Genomic DNA, 21,145 nt, shown 5'->3' on the forward strand with positions numbered 1-21,145 from the left:
GTGATGACTTGAATTTTCCATACAATTTGAATCTCGAATAAATAATTAACTAACCTCAAATAATTTGTACAATTATACTTAATCAAAACTCCCAGTATAGAAGATACACCCCTACTTTTGCTACATCTCTAATCCAATCCTCAAAGATCTTCAAAAGTGCTAACCTAAATGCCCTTGAACTCTGAATTCAACTAATCTGTAAGGTATTTTTGATGTAAGCCTAAACTCAATAAATGAAAAATCTAAATCTAAAGTAGGAGATCTACTCACCATTCGACCCCAAACCGCAATGACATAGTAACAATCAATTAGTTATCACATATCACTCGGAAGAATCACTGTAATTCATTAAATACTAATCACTCATTTTGCTATTATTTACATGTTCATATTAGAATGATTCCATCACTCAAGAAATACTACATGTATTTAGCATTATTCAAGAGTTTGTAATCTAATCCCGACCCAACGTGTTTACCAATTTTTCTTTTGTGAGCAATGAGCACATATCATAGCGTAGATTTATAAGTATATCAAGAATCCACATGCTCATAAAAGTCATTACATGTTATAACCAACCATATCAAATTTCCTTTCAAACTTGCCCACCACAATAATAAGGAGATCAACAAATTCAAAGAACGAGAATTCATATACACTTTTCAAACATACTATTTGATATAATTCATACATTATGACAATAAATGTGAATAAATAAAATAAGTGTACTGAAAGTCTTAAAATTTATCACGAAAATACAACCGAATCATAAAATTTTCAAAAAATACAATGAAGTCTTAAAACTTGTCATAAAAGTCCAACCAAATTGTAAAATTTTCAAAAAATGTTATAAATTCTAAAATTTTCAAAAAGTGCTTTAATTGAATCAATTTAACATGTTTTAGGAATTTATTGTACTTTTTAAATAAACACTCATTTTATAACAAATTATATAACCCCTTTTTTACTTATCAAATTAAGTGGATTTTTGAGTTAATTGAATGTTTAAGTCAACTGTGATTGAGATTATTAACCAAGCTTAATTACATTAAGTGCTGAATTTTAATTATCAGCACTTATTTGGATTATCAAGCAGACATTAAAGTTTGATTTTGTGCAATCAATCCTTGAAGTATCTCCATTGTGCAAGAGAATATTGAGTGGTTCGCAAGTGCCACATCATTAGCTGACGTGGCGTGTGCTTATTTACTAATATCCAACTAGATCGTGACACATGGACACTGACGTGGAAATTAAAAAATTCACTTTTCTCTCTTTGACTCTTCATCTTCAACCTCCGCTCCACCTGGGCTTAGCTATCTCCTCTGCCACCGCCACCGCGATCCTTGAGCCACCGCCCCACCGTGGCCACCATGGAACGCGGCAAAGTCGTTGAACTCATCGCTGGCAGCCATGGACAAGCCAAGTTTCGAGCTCAAAGCCATTGAGCAGCAGACCAGATCTGGCTATTGAGTGACGGTCGATCGTCGCGTCCAGGCCGACCTTCTCGTCCACCCCCTCTCCGTTGTCCCAACGGCTGAGCCTTGGCTGTAAGAGTTTTTCTAATTGTGGACTACATTAATTGATATTGTAATTTACCGTTTAACGTTTATCGTTTTACGGGGTTTGGTCTGAGGTGAGATAATATGTTTCTTAATTAGTCTAATATGGGTTGGCTAGTGTGGGCCGAGTTGAGCCTGGCCCGTAATGAGGGGGACTGGCTGGAAACTCTATAAATAGTGCTCAAGTCTCTCCTCTAACCATAATTTCTCACTTGTATCCTCACTAAAGGGCATTTACCTAACGCTACACGTGAGGGGCCGCTTCATTGAGCTAGTGATACGGAGGGCAATAGAGGAGAATGACTTGCGCGTGGAACATTATGTTTCCACTTCCGCTTCAAGAACAATGGATTCCAAAACAGGTGCGTCAATTCTTTCTACTTAATCATACATATTTTTTTTGTTCTAATTATGGAGATCTTGGGGTTTGCACAATTTGCGTCTAACATGTGGTATCAGAGCCTCCATAACCCTAGAACACGAACATAATTGATTTTGCCTTAATTTGTACGGATTAGTCATAATTAGTACGGATCTTGCCCTAATTTGTGATTTTCGAGACTTTTAGTTCAATAAAAATAAAATTAAATCACAAATTCGGACTGGGCTTGACGAGGCGAGCAAAACCGTGGGAGGCGCATTGCCGGGGAAGGCTCCACGTGCCCCCACGCGCGGCCAAGCGCCGTCGGGCTCGCGCGTGCGGCACACGCAGGAGCTGACGTCACGATGACGTCAGCGACCCGGATTCGACACGATTGGACCTGACCCAACCGATGACCCGACCCGACCCGTTGACCTGACCCGACCCAATCAACTGGTCGGACCGGGCGGCTGAATCAGATGGTCGGACCGGGAACCGGTTGGACCGCCACCGGTCGGACCGGTTTTGACCGGCACTTTGACGCCCGCGCGTGGGCTCCACGCGCCGTGCACTCAGGCGGCGCGTGCAGGCGCGTGGAGGCTCTAATTTGCGCGGGGCCGGCGGCGATAGACTCATATGATTATTTCCTACGTCATGGTGTATTTATTTTATATCTTTGATGATTTTATGGATGTGAAAATACATGCAAAGCCCTAAATACGTGCTTTTTAGTGTATTTTTCGCGTATTTTTCTTGTATTTTTCTATGATTTAGAAAATACAGGTGCCGGGATACAGGTATGTTATCACATAAACATTATAAAAGTGTGATTCATTAATAAAAATTAAACTTTATTGTATTTTATTAATGAATAAGGCAATGTAATTAGCATGGCATGTGATTTGAGTGATATGATGCCCCTATCACTAAAGTTAAATCACATGTATATAATATATGTGAGATGTAAAGATTATATCCCTGGGATGAGAGAGTTTCAAGGATTCAATTGAGTTGTGACCGCCAAAGTGGCACACTTGGTTGAGTTTGAGAAATTTCGATCTCGTATATTGATTGAGATGTCTCCTAGTCTAATGCATAGTCATACTCCCAAAGGAGGTGATTATGTATTAGTTCATGAAGGGATACATGATAGTGTGGTGGAAGAGTGACCGATCCTAATGGTTCATATACCCAAAGGTGATGAATTCACAAAGATTGGAATATATTCTCATAACCCTTATCATGTGGGGAGTGTACAATTGCTTGTTATGTATTCTGCCCAAAGGTGATTATGTGATTTTGCATGTAACTCTCTAGATGTGTACTTGTGTGTCAAGTTACACAATGCTCATATGATGCTAATTATATATATTGCTTGTCTTTCAGTCACCTTTACTGTAAATGATAACTCTGTCACCATTGAGGTTCTTGCTGGTTCGAATTTTAAGAGATGGAGAGAGGATTTTCTGTTTGCTATGGAATTGGCAGATGTTCATATGGCTCTTACTACTGATCGGCCGACAGTTTTGACTGCCAAGAGTACAGAGGCTCAAAAAGCAAATTTTGCTGCATGGGAAAAGAGCAATAGAATTTGCTTGCTATCCATGAAGCGTTCCATTTAGGAACACTTGAAAAGTGGTTTGCCTGCAGACTGCAATGCTAGGCAAATGATGGAAGCTTTGATGGCTAGAAACCGTGTGTCGCCTAATGCTAAGATAGGGACACATATGCAAACACTTTTTACTATGAAGTATGATGGTTCTAGTGGAGTTAGAGATTATGTTCTGAGGATGGTTGATTTGCAAACAAAGCTTCAGGTTCTCAATGTTGAAATTCCTACTGCTTGCATTGTCCATCAAGCTCTAAATACTCTTCCTCCTGATTTTGGGATTTTTAAGACCAATTATAATTCCCAAGATGAAACTTGGTCTATTAATGACCCGATTGCAAGGTTGGTGGCAGAGGAAGAGAAATTAAAGAAAGATAAAGGACATATTGCTCTTTATGCTTCTAGTTCTGCTAGTGACAAGGGTAAGAAGGTGAAAACTTATACCCATAAAAGCAATTCAGAAGTTACTGGTCCTTCCAACAACAAAGGAAATTCTGAAGGAGCAGGTCCTTCTAACACTCTGGGTCCTAAGAAGGCAATCACCAAGAAGGATGGTGTTCTTTGCTACTTTTGTAGGGAGAGAGGACACGTGAAGAAACGTTGCAGCAAGTTTAAGGCTTGGTTGTCTAAGAGAAATAAGAGAGAGCCTAAAGGTAATGATTCTTTGGCATTTGTTTATGAATCCAATCTATCTGAAGTTCCGACCAATTCCTGGTGGCTAGATAGTGGTGCAACTAATCATGTTGCATTTACCATTCAGGGGTTCATAAACCGAAGGACGCCAACTCAGGATGAATCAAAGCTCACTGTTGGAAACAACGTTAGAGTTGACGTTGAGTTCGTGGGAGATGTTATTTTGATTTTAGATTCTGGTTTTCGGATGGTGTTAAAAAACACTTTTTACATATCTTCTTTTAGCGGAATTTAGTTTCTGTGTCTTGTTTGGACATGTGTGGATAATCTTTTGAAATAAAGAGTAATACTATTTCCATGTTTTTTTATTCAAATAAGATTGGGTGTTGCAATTTATCCGATGGATTATATCGATTGAGCTTATCTCCCAACGACATATATGTTGCTTATTCCGCTGAAAATGTTGTTTCCAAAAGGCCTCTACCTAAGGAACAGTCTTATGCATTGTGACATAAACATCTTGGTCACATCTCTAAAGACAGAGTAGAAAGGCTTATAAAGGCTGATATCTTGCCTACTCTTAAAGATGATCAAGAGATTTGCGTAGATTGTTGCAGAGGTAAGATGACTAAGATAAAGAAGAAATCTGCTGTACGAAGTTCAGACTTGTTGGAAGTTATTCACACTGATATCAGTGGACCATACACGGCTACTTTGTGCAGAAATTTTTATTTCATCACATTTATTGACGACTATTCCCAATATGGATACTTATACTCGATTAAAGAAAAGTCCGAGTCTCTTAATAAATTCAAGATTTTTTGGACTAAAGTGGAGAAACAATTGGGAAAAGTTATTAAGATTGTCAGATCTAATCGTGATGGTGAGTATTTTGGTAGGCACGGTGATGCTGGACAGCTTAAAGAGCCATTTGCTAAATACTTAGAGGATTCTGGGATAATAGGTCAGTTTACTATGCCTGAAAGTCCTGAACAAAATGGTGTAGCTGAAAGGCGGAATCATACTCTTATGGACATGATGAGAAGTATGATTAGTATGACAAATTTACCTAATTTTCTGTGGGGAGAAGCTTTGAAAACAACTCTTTATATTCTAAATCGTGTTCCTACTAAAGCAATTCCATTGATTCCTTTTGAGTTGTGGACTGGACGTAAACCTAGCTTGAATCATCTTAGAGTTTGGGGATGTCCAGTAGAAGTGAAGTTATATAATCCAACATTGAGTAAACTGGATTCCAAAACTACTCGATGTTACTTCATGTCTTACCCAGACCATTCAAAGGGGTATCGTTTTTATAACCCTAATGGAGGTACAAGAATTGTGGAATCTCAGACTGCAAAATTTCTAGAATTTGATGTAGCTGAAAAGGGTAGCTACTCACAAGCTATCGAAGATGATAGTATGGTGGGGATTACTGGATCTCTGTCTCATCATGTGCAGACAATTATGGAGCCTCTTGCGCCACAAACTGAGCCTATTGTGGCCCATGATCCTATTGTTGAGACAATTCCTGATGAAATTCCTCAAGCCCCTCAAATTCAAAATGAGGTTGACGTAGCTCCACTCAGAAGATCAACTAGAGAAAGACGTTCAGCTATACCACCAGACTATCTTGTCTACCTGGGAGAGCTCTATGACACAGGCTGTGTTGTTGATCCCGTGACTTATACTGAAGCCATCTCATGTTCTCAATCAGATTTGTGGTTAGATGCGATGAAAGATGAGATGCAATCTATAAAACACAATGGTGTTTGGGAGCTTGTTGAATTGCCTGAAGGTTGTAAACCTATTGGCTGCAAATGGGTATTCAAGACTAAAAGGGATTCCAAAGGAAAGATTAAAAAGTTTAAAGCCAGACTGGTAGCTAAGGGTTTCACTCAAAGAGAATGAATAGATTATGAAGCAACATTTTCTCCAGTTTCTTCTAAAGATTCCTTTAGAGTGATCTTAGCATTGGTAGCTTATTATGATATGGAGTTACACCAGATGGATGTTAAGACTGCTTTTCTAAATGGAGACCTTGATGAGGAGGTTTATATGGTGCAGCCTGAAGGTTTTGTAATAGATGACTCAGGTCAGCTTGTTTGTAGATTGAAAAAGTCTATTTATGGCCTTAAGCAAGCTTCTAGACAGTGGTATTTCAAGTTTCATAGTGTTGTTACTTCATTTGGATTTATTGAGAACAAAGTAGATTAGTGCATATACACCAAGGTCAGTGGGAGGAAATATATTTTTCTCATACTTTATGTAGATGATATCTTGCATGCTAATAGTGACATTGGTTTACTGCATGAGACAAAGTGGATGTTATCGAAAATTTTTGACATGAAAGACCTTGTTTGAGGCGTCTTTTGTTCTTGGCATTGAGATCCATAGGGATCGCTCACGCCGTTCATTGGGTTTATCTCAGAGGGCGTATATTGATCGCATTTTAGAAAGATTCAATATGTAAGATTGCAAACCAAGAATTGCTTCTGTTGTTAAGGGTGATAAATTGAGTTTTTCACAATGCTTTAATTCAGATTTTGAGAAAGCTCAAATGAAGGATGTACCTTATGCTAATGTGCTTGGAAGCATCATGTATGCTCAAGTTTGCACTAGGCCAGATATTGCTTTTGCAACAGGGCTTCTAGGCAGATATCAGTCTAATCTAGGACGTGATCACTGGGTTGCTGCCAAGAAGATTTTAAGGTACTTAAAAATAACAAAAGATTATATGCTGATTTATAGATATGTTCCAAACTTGCAACTAGTAGGGTATTCATATGCAGATTTTGCTGGTTGTCAAGATGATAAGAAATCAACGACTGGATACATATTTATGTTGGCAGAAGGTGCAGTATCATGGAAGAGCGAGAAACACAAATCCATATCTTCTTCAACCATGCAAGCGGAGTTTGTAGCATGTTTTTCAGCTGCTACTCAAGCTATTTAGCTCCGGAACCTCATTAAAGAGTTATCAGTTTATGGTTTTGTGGATAGACCCATATAGTTATATTGTGACAATAACTCTGCAGTGTTGTTTATTAATAACAACAGAAGTTTAAAGGGGTCTAAACACATGGAGGTCACGTTTTTGACTATAAAAGAATCAGTACAGAATGGTGACGTTGCAGTAGATTATATTAATACAGATGATATGATTGCAGACCCACTAACTAAAGGCCTACGCCCGTGTGTTTTTGATCGACATGTCATTAGTATGAGCCTAGGAGCATCTTGGGATGCTGTTATTTAGTGGGAGCTGTGTTTTTATTTTTCTTTGAATAAAGTTTACATCTGTTTTGTTACAATTTAGTAACACTTTGATATATATATGTCAACTTTTGCATTCAATAAAATATTTTTGAATGGATTATTATTATTATTATTATTATTATTATTATTATTATTATTATTATATATATATATATATATATATATTGTTAAAAGTCTCAAGGTATTACTTAAACCTTGAGTGAAGGCTAGGGGCATCCGAGCATTCGGTTATTAACATTGTGCATATGTCTTGTGATACATAAAGAAAGGTTAACCGTAAGGACAAGACATATGTGGGTTCATTGGAACCATAAAGCATTCTCTAGTGGCACAAGTTTTTGTGATGCCTAAAGTTAAGAGAATGGTGACTGACAAATGGGGTCTTTCTATGAGAGATGTTATCCATTTGCTACACTACCATATTGAATCTAAATCAATAAAGTTGAAAACATTCGTGACCATGGAAGGCTCTGTGTGTATACATGCAGTTACCGCCATGATTCGGTGTTTGAGACTTTATAGGATAGGATTGACTATTAAGAATTATCTCTAGACCAATGTGCGCACATACAGTACGATTTCAATTAATATAGTTCAAGTGGGAGAATGTAAGAGTTTTTCTAATTGTGGACTACATTAATTGATATTGTAATTTACCGTTTAACGTTTATCGTTTTATGGGGTTTGGTCTAAGGTGAGATAGTAGGTTTCTTAATTAGTCTAATATGGGCTGGCTAGTGTGGGCCGAGTTGAGCCTAGCCCGTAATGAGGGGGACTGGCTGGAAACTCTATAAATAGTGCTCAAGTCTCTCCTCTAACCCTAATTTCTCACATGTATCCTCACCTAAGGGGCGTTTATCTAACGCTACACGTGAGGGGCCGCCTCATTGAGCCAGTAATACGGAGGGCAATAGAGGAGAAGGACTTGCGCGTGGAACATTGTGTTTCCGCTTCCGCTTCAAGAACAATGGATTCCAAAACAGGTGCGTCAATTCTTTCTACTTAATCATGCATGTTTTTTGTTCTAGTTATGGAGATCTTGGGGTTTGCGCAATTTGCGTCTAACATTGACCGCAAGTGCTCGTCCACAGAGATGGAGATGCAGAGCAGCAGTCGGCCATGGACGGCCTCTCGTCCATAGATCTGAGCGCTGACCTCTGCGTCCACCTCTCAGTCTCGCAGCCAAGGCTCCACATCCAATCGAACTTCCAGATCTGGAGCCATGGCCTCTCAATCTCGCGGCCAAGACTCCAAATCTAGCCGAACTTCCAGATCTGGAGCCTCGGCCAGGAGCGACGACGGTTCCAGATCTAGACTTCATCGACCTTCACGTCTCCTCCTCGTCGTCATGTGTGAGCGAGCTATTGTCGCTCATGGCCAGGCTCCAAATCTGGCGCAAATGGAGCTGTTTCTACACAATCATTTTCTATTTCGGTCGTCTCGCGATGAAAAACCTGCACGCTTTCAGTCCATGGATTTTGTGTTGAGTGGTGGAAGGATAGACCAGCTTTAGCCATGGGTTCTCTTCTGACCAAATCCAATCCCCTGCTGCCAGACTTGGAAGTGAGGAACCGAGCGGAGGAGACGACCAAGTTGAAGAGATGCGAGACGCCGGCGACTCCGGCGATGGCAATGGCGGAAGGAGGCGCGGAGGTTGAGCTCGTGGTGGCTGCATATGGAAGAGGAGGAAGAGAGAAGTCCAGTTGGATTTGGGGATTTTTTTATTAATTTCTTTATTTCCTTGTCATCGAGTATATGTCAAATTATAATTGGTTAATAGTGTAAATAAGCACACGCTACATCAGCCATTGATACGGCAATATTTTCTCTCATCGTGCGGTCTAGGTCTTACTTGTAATTGCTGTCGGGAACTCCCTTAAAATGATGATGTGGTGGTGCCGACGTGGAATATCTTAATTTTTTTGGTCAAAAGTGGAATATCTTAAATGACGTGGCATCTTTTCGGCCCAGACTGTCGAGCGGTACAGAGAAGTGTAAGACGAGCAAAAAGTTTAGGGAATTTAGGGAATAGTCTCTTACGTTCATATTTTTAAGTTGACATTTTTTTCTTTAACTATGAAATCCACCTAAGAAATTTGGGGCTGAAAAGATGCCACATCAGTAAAAATTCCATGCCACCATCACTACATCAATATATAAAATGGAGCTTTTCTACGACAACTAGCGGTAAGACTTCATTGTACAAATTAAAATACTTTAATAACTGACCAAAATCAAACTTTGAGATCAAATCATAGAAAAAATGAATCATAAAGAATAAAAATAGATTTAACACATTTTCCCTAGAATGAGCATCCTAACCAGGATAGAATTTCAATTAAGCAATAAACGCACATATGATCGATCAAAATTTGTTCCAATACAAGTTTGATCCTAGAATTAAACTTAATTGGTTTATACAATGGAGACAAAATTGAACTAAGTGCTAGTATGAAATCGAACCAAATCAAAAATCGAACCAAATCAAACTAATTAGTGTGATGGATTGGATTGGATTGGTGGTTTAATGTCTAATCTAGTTTTGCCTTCAAGTCAAGGATTGATTGTGTACAAAATTGAACTAAGTGCTAGTATGAAACCAAACTAAATCAAACTAGTTAGTGTGTTGGATTGGATTGGTGCTTTAATCATTAAATGCAGCAAAATTGTGTTCGAATCAATAGAGTAAGTTTGAAAGCCACATGCACCACTCGTCCTCCACTCACCGGCTTTGAAAAAGATAAATACTCACAAATTGTGTTTGACTCAGCTAAATGTAAAAATAGTCGAGAGATTCAAACACTCTAGACCATAAGGATATCTAATCTAATTTTAATAGATGGTTGATCAATTAATTGACAAAACAATCTTGATTTCCAGTCATAAACGTTGTTTAAAACCAAAAAAGAACATTCACAAAATACCAAATAAAACATCAGATCACAAAACCGAAGGCCGTTTAAAATTAAATAAGAACATTCGCAAAATACCAAATAAAACATCAGATCACAAGCCTCGGTTCAGCAATGGCTTGAACCGAAGCTACATCAGTCCCTACGATGTCGTTTGGCCCGAAGCAAATAAAACATCAGATCACCAGCAAACCCAACAAAATCGGAGGTGAACGAACGGTACCAACTTCTCGCCGCCGTGAGAGATGGAAGCGGCTTGCTCTCCCTTCAAGGTAGGCTCTGTCCTGTTGCACCTTTCATTCCATTAATGGATGCTGTTCTCATCCTTGAGAGAGAGAGAGAGAGAGAGAGAGAGAGAGAGAAGAGGAGGAGGAGGAACTAGAAAGAGCCGTCAAATTGGTGCATCGAGTTGCAGCAATTTCGTTTCACAAAGAAACCCGTAATCTCTCTTGGGTTATACTTGGAAGTAAAAATGGATTGCTAAGCTTTGTATTGTGCAGATAATCTTGGGCTCTTCTTCGATAGCCCGGAGGAAAATATTGGCTGAAATGGGGTATGAATTCACCATCATGGTAAGATTGTCTCTCATTGACTTTGTTGTTGTTATTGTGATTCGTTGGTATTGTTTGGAAATTTGTTTTAGCTTTCATTTGTTAGTTAGACTGCAGATATTGATGAGAAATCAATCCGGAAGGATAAGCCGGAGGAGTTGGTGATGGCTCTGGCCGAGGCTAAGGTGACGTGATTCTTCAAATGTTGAATTGGCCAATTATGTGCTGTTTGATTACTGAGAATGTTATGGATGTGTCATCATTATACTCCCTAAGATTTAATAGTCAAGCTACAGTGATGAAGTGATTCTTCAGTTTAACATAGCATAATATTTAAGGGGAGGTTCTTAGTCCTCAGCCTTGCCTAAATTCCAGTTTCTGGTTCTTTTGCATAGGAATGAATTAGTGTAGTTTGGGTTTGTGATCTGTTCCATTGATTGCGTTGGAGTTTCATCACAGGCCAATGCTATCACATCCAAAGTACAACGGATAAATAGCCAAGAGAAGGATTCTGAACCAATAATTTTGATTGCAGCAGACACAGTACATCTTTCCTACACTTGTTGTCAAATTTCCTTATATGAATCCTTTCAATTGGTCAACTACCTAGCGCCATCTATGGATTTTGAGGATACATTGATTTATTACTATATAACTTAATATTAGTTTTCACCCTCTTTTCTTTTCACGCTTTGATGGTTCACAGCTTTTGAGATTAATTTTTCTTCTAATAAACAAGTTGTTTAGGAGACTGGAAGTAGGAATTAACCCCCTTGACCTTGGATGTCGATAAGGGAGGACAGAACGGGCCAATTGTTTTTCCTGAAAGCTGAGATGTACCCTGGCAAGGTGAAACCATCATACAGTCTTTTTTATCTATTTGAGGTCTCTTCGAAATGCCATGGCCTGAGTTGCATTCTGAACCTTTTGACCTCATACAAAAATAATAAGCAAATCCTTTCCTTGAACAAATTAACTACAGATTGTACTCTGGTCTGTGGACTGGACACCTGGTTATAGGAATTCTTTGGCCGTGAATGTCCTGGTTACTCTCTTATGATCACAAGCTGCAACCAGTGCTGAATGATATTGACATTGGGTATAGTTGATTGCGTAAATATGTTGCATTTTTTAGATGGCAGTTCGGTGATCTCACTAAAGTTGAATGATTTGTTTGTCATTATGCTTCGATTATATTGGCGATCGCAGTGTGATGTAACTCAGGTGCTTACTTCCTTTCGTGGAACCTCTTGTCAGGCAGAGGCCATCTCTCAGAAGATACCTCTTGGTGACTACATTAAGGATGCTGATCCCACATTACTTATAACTTCGGATCAAGTAAAAGTCCTTTTTTTGTTATTGTGTTGTATATTTGACCAACTCATTTAATGTCGATATTTGGTCTGTCTACAATATTAGAAGAACTTATACATTCACATATTATTTGGAAATTTTGTTGAGTAACTATCTATTAATTTCCTTAAAGCACCTTGTATCCTCAAACATAGATGGCTGTCCTGGGTGGTGATAAAACATATTCTTTTCCTTAAGTGGAAATTCTTCTCTAGAAACAGCCTGCTTTGTGTTTTTTTTCTTACTGTGAATTTGATCTGGAGGTGGTTGTCTATGGAGATGCTGTTAGGGAAAAACCATCCAGTAAGGAAGAAGCACGAGAATTTTTGAAAGGTTTGCTTACAATGTTTCAATCCACTTCATCATTGATGCCCTTTTCCATGACCATATAATCTAAACCAATAGGTTGCAGGATATTCTGGTGGACATGCTGCAACTGTTGGATCTGTTTCTTGTTTTGAATCTCAAAACTGGAAGTAGAAAAGGGAATGGATCGTGTGGAGGTACTTTCTCTCTCCTTCTCATGGAGAAAGAAATGTAGGCAATTCTGATTTGAGTGTTTCAACCAGTATTTAGTAACCCAGACCCCGATTCAACTAGCTATAGATGCAGCTTATGATATGGTTTTTTTGGCTGCTTCTGATCGCTTCACAGATGCTGAACACCATTATGGTTAGATCTCCAGTACAGTATGGAAACATTAATTTTGACCTTATGATTTTGGGCCAACAGGGTATGAAGTTTTTTTGAAGCTGAACAAGTGACAAGTTTCTGTTATCCAAATGGCGGGCTAACTAAGTCTACAATTTGTATTACTGTTGATGCAACTTTTTGATTGAGCTAATATTATTATAGAAGCAGTTGTCTGCTGATTTCCTGCTAAAAACTTCTTGTAAGCATGTGTAGACTCATTGTGTAATGTGTTGCTTCACTGTGCTTTATTTACTGCCTGATGTTGATCAAGATTACTTTGGAGGTCTAGGTTTTGATCTTCTGCTGGTGACTGGAGAGATCTCTGGGTTATTTTATGTCAAATTGTGTTTGTTGTATAAAAATAGAGCAAGCTTTCAATCTGATTTTTTTGCAATTTTACAAGAGTAAATTATAGAGCTCTTTGAGTCAACAGTACTCAAGCTTCTTTAGAAGCTCCTGCTATTTCATCATTTTTCTTTAAAATGAAATTGTTGCTCCAGTATGTGCTACTGAAACTTGTTTCCCGCATTGTGAAGTGAGAAGGGCCTGTGTTGTTCTGTGAAATGTTAGGGATTTCATTTAGCTTGTGTTTCTTCAATGGTGATCTTTATGATGTTGATAGAGTTATACACAAAAGTTAAATTTGTAGTCCCACAATGATAAACTATTTTAACAATTTTGTGATACTGCACTGCAGATCTTCTTTCATGAAATACCAGATGAGATCATTGAGAAAATGGTGAAGAATATTCCCTTCTTTTTGTAACGTTATCCTTTCATCTGACCAAATCTTGGTTTGTGATTACATGGCGAGCTAATAAGATTCATATTCTCTTGTTGTACAGTAGAGGAAGGAATTGTGCTTAATGTTGCTGGGGACTAATTATTGAACATCCATTGATATTGCCTTACGTGAAGCAAGTGGTTGGTTTACTTATCTCTGTAATTTAACAATTGCACAGCAATGTCACAATAATGTTGTGGCATCACCATTCATAATACACAATACAAGAGGCAAGAGATTAATTAAGATATGATAAGTGCAATTTCAATGGATCCTTCACAACTTATTTTGGTTAGTTTTGTTTTGTGGTTTTCCTTAACTATAGTCCATCAGCTCTGTAGAAATCAAGCACTGTATGGTTGTAGACTTCTAGATTTGGAGAATGCAATAGTTTGCTTCTTTCTTAGGTAGTGCTTCATCGTTCAGAGATCATTATGAAACTGTTGGCTAACTGTTACACTGTTCAAAAGAAAAAGGATGAAGGGAGGCTGGTCTTGATTGTTAAAATGCCCAGATAAATCTGTCTATAATACATGCATTGCTTTTAATTTCTTTAATCTTCATGTTTGAAGTACACAACCCTGAGTTGCTGGCTTCCGAAGACTAAGTGATGGTTTTGCATGCATTTAGTCTAGTCTGCTTATGAAGTTCATCTTCATCTCTACAGCAGGCTAACACTACTAGCTGGTGATGTTCGTTTGCAGGTAGGAACAACTGATAGCGTCATGGGACTCCCCAAAGCTCTCACCGAGAAACTCATTAAGGAAGTGTTGTGAATCCGATCACAACACTTTCTATTGACCTTCCTTATATTGATGTTTCCTTAAAGATGCTACTGTTGGTCTCTTATGAGAATGGTTGTCAGCTCAATTACCTAAAAGGCTAAAACTACATTGCACCAACTCCAACTTTAAACTTGGTGGTTTGCTTTCCTTGCTTTTTGGTTTCTCTTATGTTGGAAGACACTGTTACCTCGCCACATTCTTCAGTTATATGTAGAATATGATATTGAGACACATCCTAATCATTGTCTAGCTCTAGGCTCACAAGTTCTATCTGGTTCACGGTTGAATAAATTCCTCAATCCGAGAATATTCAGTATGTTGTTTTTTTTTTTTTTTGGTCGAATTGGTATGTTGGGTGGACATAGTTAAAATATGAAGAGACTCCAGTAATGTGGAGGTGTCAAATTAGACCACTTGCCTTCCTCCTCAAGATTTCAATAAATTTCATTTATAAATGACTCCAAAGTAGCCTACACAAAAATCTCAGGACCGACTCAGATAGAAAATATGGTGCCTTTTTTCGGACATTTGAAGGCCGTTGAAACCAGGTTTCAGCAAAAGGAGTCTTTCACGTTCTATTTTTGGGTTGATTCACATCATACACCTATTATTTGTACAGTTTCAAATGTCTCCTGAATTGACCTTTCACTCTTCGGCTGGTACCTAAAATATTTTGTAAGCAGAGGCCAGCGAACCATCAGATGACCAGTTCATTGTGGACAGCGAAACCTCTCACTCGAAACATATTCCTAACGGTCAATGCACCGGTTGCGGGACCACCCCTAAAACCAAAGTGAAAGAAAAAACCGTTGGTTGCTGTCTCTCTCAGGCTATGGCTGCACTGACTTCTAGCGAGTTGGATGTAGAAAAGCGGGGAGAAAAACATGTAAAATGTGAGTGATATTACGCCAGAGCAATCATAAAGATGAATCACATCCTAAGTTAGGAGTCCTAACTTTGGTTGAAATCCATTTGCTGTATGTATGTATGTATGTATGTATGTATGTATGTATTGCCAAATACAAATAAAAGTATCGGGACTCTATTCAATGATGAGCAGAAGCGGCAAGACAACTCCATCAAAACTTCCTTTCTTCAGATTCACTAACAATCCAGTCTTCCCTCAAGTGACAGATACAATATAATCGATGCCGAAACACCTGACGAGTTCTTTTAAAGATACGGCTCTGAAGAGCGACTTAATGAAGCCATGAAAGCAATACAGTCGCAAAGTGGCTGCCGGGCAAAGAAAATGCCTGCATTTATACGGAAAGTGATTGTACATCTTGCTTCCCCTCAGAGAATGTGTCAAATCCCAATGCTGGGGAATGCGGAGATTGTCTCTTCAAAAAAGAGAGAAAGGGAGGACAGCAACCCAAGAGGAAAAGGAGACCATCATCATCTGAAGGACCTTTGAATTTCTTCTAAAGTTCTTCCTTTAGTCTCAGGCACATAAAGAGAAACAAACGCCACAGTAAAAGCGCTAACAACCATATATATTGTGAAGGTACCTGTTTATGATGTAGGATAGCCAAGTCAAATAACTTAGAAAATAGAAAAAATGCATGTGTGCGCTATCTAGAGAGAGAGAGAGAGAGAGAGAGACCTCCGGTGCTCCAAGTCAAAAGCAAATTTGCTGTCATGGTGACCACCCAAGAGCATAACCAGTTGGCAAGTGTGGCAATACTCCCAGCTAAGCCTTTAATATTGACCGGAAGAATCTGCGTTCACCAGAAGAATAACCTCAAATTTAGAGGCAACAAGATCACAATTCCTTTAATACGAAAATGAAAAGTAGCTATCTTCCCCGTGGAGGTTCTCTCCCCACACCCACACAAGATGAACAGATTCCTTTATCCTATCATTCACAACATCAGATTACTGCACAAAGTAACATCTAAGCCAGCACTTCATAAGCGGGGCTCACTAGGTTGTGTTTATTCTCTCATGAAAGTCAAGATGAAAGATCCTGGACTCTCCCTTTGCCTAAAAGGGATACTAGGAAACTTAACCTAGTCCAGCCAAAAAGGAAGGACATAAAAATTGTAGGCTGCATAATTTAAGTTCAAACTTTTAAACCTTCTGAGTATGCTTACAAACATGATGACTCGAGTTCCTCTTGCTTCCGTTCTTTTTGAAGAGTATTTTTTTTTGTTGACCATGAAATTATAGTTGTAGGTCATGCATGTCTGGCTCAACAAACAAACAGCAAAGTGGAACAACTTCCTTCTGTGCAAAACCAAACTGTCGTTTCAAGCGAATGATTATGCCAGTTCTAACAAGATCAGATTTGATCCGAGTGATATTACCTCTGACATTATAACCCATGGTATGGCTCCAATTCCTAGCGAGAATGCAACTACCATAGCCTGCCATGAAGACAGAGATAGGAAAGTGTTACTATGCCTCCCCACGTTTTCAATGAGCATATGGGACATGTATCTACCAGCTTCGACCATAGTGACTTACCACAACCCCAACCACTGACAAGATGCTAAAATATTATGGAGACTAGAACTCTCTGATACGGAGTCCTGTAATAATCAAGAAGAAACCCTTGATGAGAAATTTTCCAAACGCTTCTAAAGGCTATATTCTTAGGTTGAGCACAAAGAGCAAACTACAGTATTACCGTCACATAGAAGGACACTGCAACCAAAAGAAGGCTAGCAGTCATCCCAGCTGAGGAAACCTGAAATAGACAGTCATTAATCCTTTGCTAGAGCAGGAAATACCAAAAACTGAAAGGTTTGTGACATTTACAATAAGTAGAAGCCGGCGGCCTGCTTTATCCACCAACCAAGTAGTAACTCCAGTTGCAATAACCTAAAAGCCATATCATCCCTTAATCGCCTTAATCATGCCTTAGGAAGATAATCTATTATGGTTGAAATCTCCAATCACAAAATGTAAAGGCCCATTGATAGCCTACTTATGTTCTACCTGAACAGCACCGACTCCAACTGTTGCTAAATTGCTTGACGTAACCCCTATTTGAGACAGAAGCAAACACCAAGGAAATTAGAATGCGATGCTTACTGATAGGATAAGTTTTTACAGAGGAAGATACTTAACTTGCTTGCTTGAAAAACTCAACACAAACAATAAACATAGCAGACAGCCACAGGGTAGTCAGCATGGATAAACTTATTGTCTATGACCTAATTTAAAAGCTAGTTCCGCTAATAATTCTTATTCACAACGATCTGAAGAAAGGGAATGCAACATGCTTACCAGCATCTTCAAAAATGGTACTAGAATAGAATAAAACCCCATTTATCCCACTAAGCTGTTGCAGGATAAGCAAACCAATCCCAACCTGCAGATCAAATTTGTGGAAGACAATTAGCCTTCGATGCTTAACATGGCAAAAGACACGAAGGGAAAGATAAATTTCCAGAAAGTGTTTACCATCAATGGGAACCAATATCTTCTTTGTTTGAGCTCTGAAAATCGAATGGTAGTTCTTCTGCTGCTTGAGGCGACAGCTCTCTGTGAAAGACAGGTGCACCCATGCAACAAGCATTAAAGTAAATGAACTAGGTGTAGCATCAGCTTGCATGCTCAGAATGAACTCGTTTGGAAGGAGGCTACTACATCTCAAGTTTTCAATCACAACTGCAAATACAGATGAAAAATTAACTCAACACTACCTTGATCTCATTCACTTCAAGTGAAATATCAGTATCAAAGCCTCGAAGAACTTGCAAAGAAGCTTCAAATTCTTCTGTCATGCCCATTTTAGCCTGTATTTGATATATGAATCCGGAATGAGCTAAGACAAAACTTAAACTAGAATTTGCAGAATGATCTTACTGAACAGAGTTTACCAGCCAGCGGGGGATTCTGGGATGAAGAACAGACCAGGTATCAATATTGTACATGGCAATATTCCTGTGAATGTAACCAATAGAGTAATATATAAAAAATACAAGAAGAAGATGGTCAAGTCTTTGTGAATAGTTTGACTGTATTAAAATATTCATCTCATCTCTTCTATTCTCGGGAAACAAAGAATGAAGACTAAGGAACATGAAATTTTCATCTCAATCATTCTAACATTGCTCAAGTACTCAAAACATAGGGCGTCTATTTCTCTCAAGCTTTTGTATTCTCAAGTATTGACTCCACATCCACATTCAGTTTAGTTCTCCTTAAAATAGCTACAAAACCAGGTTCAATCGTGTCAATTGTATCAAGATGCTGCTTTTTAACTCTAAATGATTGCTCAAGTTGTAGTTATATTCGTTCAAGACGTGGATCAAGATCAACATGCCCACACGTTCTCTCAAGCTTGCCCCAAAAGCAAAAAAAATGTGTGCCTTGGTACTCACAGCATGTGCATGAAACAGAAGGCTGCCATTCCTAGCTAGGATCAGTTGGGTACTCAAAACATGTGATATCATTATGCTAATTTGAGTTACAAATGGAATTTCAAATAAGATGAGCCATGGCAATTGGAAGTGACATTTAGTGCAAATTTAACCTCTGAGAGATGCAAAAGCAACAATTTGAAGAAACCAATACGACTTCATAATACTTTTGAGACAGAGGAAACTTCTAACACGACGCTATCAAGCAAAGAAGGAAATTGGAGGAGGTAGATTTGTTTTTTATTCGATCACACCTAGTGGTTTTCTTTAATCTGGAAATATCTCTGCTTTATGAAGAGTGCACCTAACAAAATACAATGACTCTGACTTTGCAAGAAACAAGAATTTTAGCCGATCATTGCAAATTAAGGATTTCATCTAAAAGCTCTATTTTATTTACTAAGATAATTACAGGATTTTCTCAACCAACTAATGAAATAACAATAGATAAAAAGGAAATATGCACTTAACAACTATAAATTAGCTTTACCTAAAACAGCAAGTATCCTCCACTCGACAAAAAGTCCCAGCAGATAAGCCAGCATTATCCCGATAGTAACTGATAGCTAAAAACACACAAATCACGCTGTTACTACCTGGAGACTCGGCCTTTTTCAGGAAGAAAATCTCAATTAGTGATCAAGCAATCCCAACCTGATTCACTGAGCCCAAGCTTCCTCTCATGTTCTGAGGTGCAATTTCAGCTATATATACAGGCACCTATGGATATTAAAATAGGTGGCATCATCACTTTTCTCATTCTTTAATTGACTATAAAAGATACACACTAGAGCAGAATAGAATGTACCGTATAAGAAATTATGCCCACACCGAAGCCTTCTAGCAATCTTCCCATGTACAGAAAAGAAGAATCCTAAAAGAACATTGTAAATGTCAGGCTCAAGCACTTCCCTTCTAGATGCCACAACATCTGGCATAGATAGTTAAATACAAAAACTCACTTTGGCAAAGGAAATGGCAAGCCATCCAATGATATTTGGGATGGAAGCAATCATCAGAGACTGCAGTTGACAACGTACAGTAAACCTCCATCACATTAGTCAGAACAAGCAAATCTTACTGCAAAAGTGCAATGTTGACAAAGAAAAGCTAATCAACAAATTCAACCCAACCCCTTTTCGTCCAATATACTCTGCAATCTGACCGCTGGCTATTGCCCCAACCATAGCTCCTACATTTGATAACGAACCAAACCAGGAGAACTGCCCAGAATCCGATTAGCCGCTGTACTCAAGAAAACCCAATACAAATTTGAGATAGAGAGTTGAGAGATTCACACCTCTGAGACGGTAAGACCAAGATCCTCTACGATTGCAGATTGGGTAGGCGATGAGTAACCCGACTGTTTATAAGCAATCAACATTCAGATAAGAACATCAACAGCTACTAATGTTCAGTCAAACGAAATGAGTTCAAAAGCAATGCCAATTTTTGAAGTTACACATCCTCATTTGCTCTTGACCAGAGCTGATTTCATTGTTTGACAATCAAGAGAAAGGGGCTTTTCACAGTGTGTAGTAGTGCTTTTGCAATCGTGCTCGAGTGACCGAACGGGCAAAGAAATCGACAAAGACAGATTGAGAAAGCTGCTTACAGTGAAGCCGAACTGAATAGGACCCAAAGCAACGATTAAGACGCAGGCAACAACCGATATGGAGCTCTCGCGAATTGCCTGAGAAGAGCCCAACATGCTGGATTGCCTGGAGCCCATCCGATACCAACTTCCCGTGTGCAAGAACGGCTTCCTAAGATCCCTCCCCTCTTCATTCTCCTCTCTGAAGCTCATGTCTTCCCGCAAACTCCCGACACTGGAGGGACGAATCGAAGATCCCAGCACTCAATCTCCAAGACTGCACTCTATCTGTTCGCCGAAATGCCCGTGCGAGGAACAGAGAAGAATGTATCGAAAAAGATAAAGTAGGATGGACGGAAAATTGGTAGGGGAGAGCCGACAATGGGAAACAGTGAAAGAAGGGGAGTAGACAAGGAAGTGGTTTTTCTTTCGTTTTAATGATAAGGGCAAAAACAGTCATCGAACACCTAAGGGTCGGACGTGCTGTATGTAGCAGCTGGCATGTCTTGTCGTTGTCATCCATTTCTGCTCGAGCTCTCGCCAATACGCACATCTGGCAATCCCGCGACCTCCCCATTTTGTATTTCTACTGTTTATTGCTTATGAGCTGGACCACCAATGGAGGATTAGGGGATTAAAATCTGCCTTTTCTGTTT

At 38.9% G+C, this 21,145-nt stretch overlaps 2 protein-coding genes and 1 pseudogene across 2 annotated transcripts; 2 read left to right on the forward strand and 1 right to left on the reverse strand.

Moving 5' to 3' along the window:
* The first annotated feature begins 6,157 nt into the window (after positions 1-6,157).
* On the forward strand, positions 6,158-7,424 carry LOC139881618 (secreted RxLR effector protein 161-like). The gene is made up of 3 exons (XM_071866064.1): positions 6,158-6,260; positions 6,709-7,092; positions 7,204-7,424. The coding sequence occupies exons 1-3, from the start codon at positions 6,158-6,160 to the stop codon at positions 7,422-7,424; spliced, it is 708 nt and encodes a 235-aa protein (XP_071722165.1).
* Positions 7,425-10,601: 3,177 nt separating this feature from the next.
* LOC139881621 (uncharacterized) lies at positions 10,602-14,513 on the forward strand (annotated as a pseudogene).
* Positions 14,514-15,920: 1,407 nt separating this feature from the next.
* On the reverse strand, positions 15,921-20,702 carry LOC139881620 (sugar transporter ERD6-like 6). The gene is given in 20 exon segments (XM_071866067.1): positions 15,921-16,033; positions 16,129-16,243; positions 16,832-16,891; positions 16,992-17,020; positions 17,023-17,056; positions 17,155-17,214; positions 17,286-17,348; positions 17,466-17,512; positions 17,757-17,841; positions 17,934-18,014; positions 18,176-18,268; positions 18,353-18,366; positions 18,369-18,416; positions 19,386-19,461; positions 19,550-19,615; positions 19,704-19,769; positions 19,858-19,917; positions 20,029-20,118; positions 20,196-20,258; positions 20,511-20,702. Coding segments are annotated over 20 exon segments (1,455 nt in total).
* Between the last annotated feature and the right edge of the window lie 443 nt (positions 20,703-21,145).

Source organism: Rutidosis leptorrhynchoides, unplaced genomic scaffold (assembly GCF_046630445.1).
Source record: "Rutidosis leptorrhynchoides isolate AG116_Rl617_1_P2 unplaced genomic scaffold, CSIRO_AGI_Rlap_v1 contig177, whole genome shotgun sequence".
NCBI lineage: Eukaryota > Viridiplantae > Streptophyta > Magnoliopsida > Asterales > Asteraceae > Rutidosis > Rutidosis leptorrhynchoides.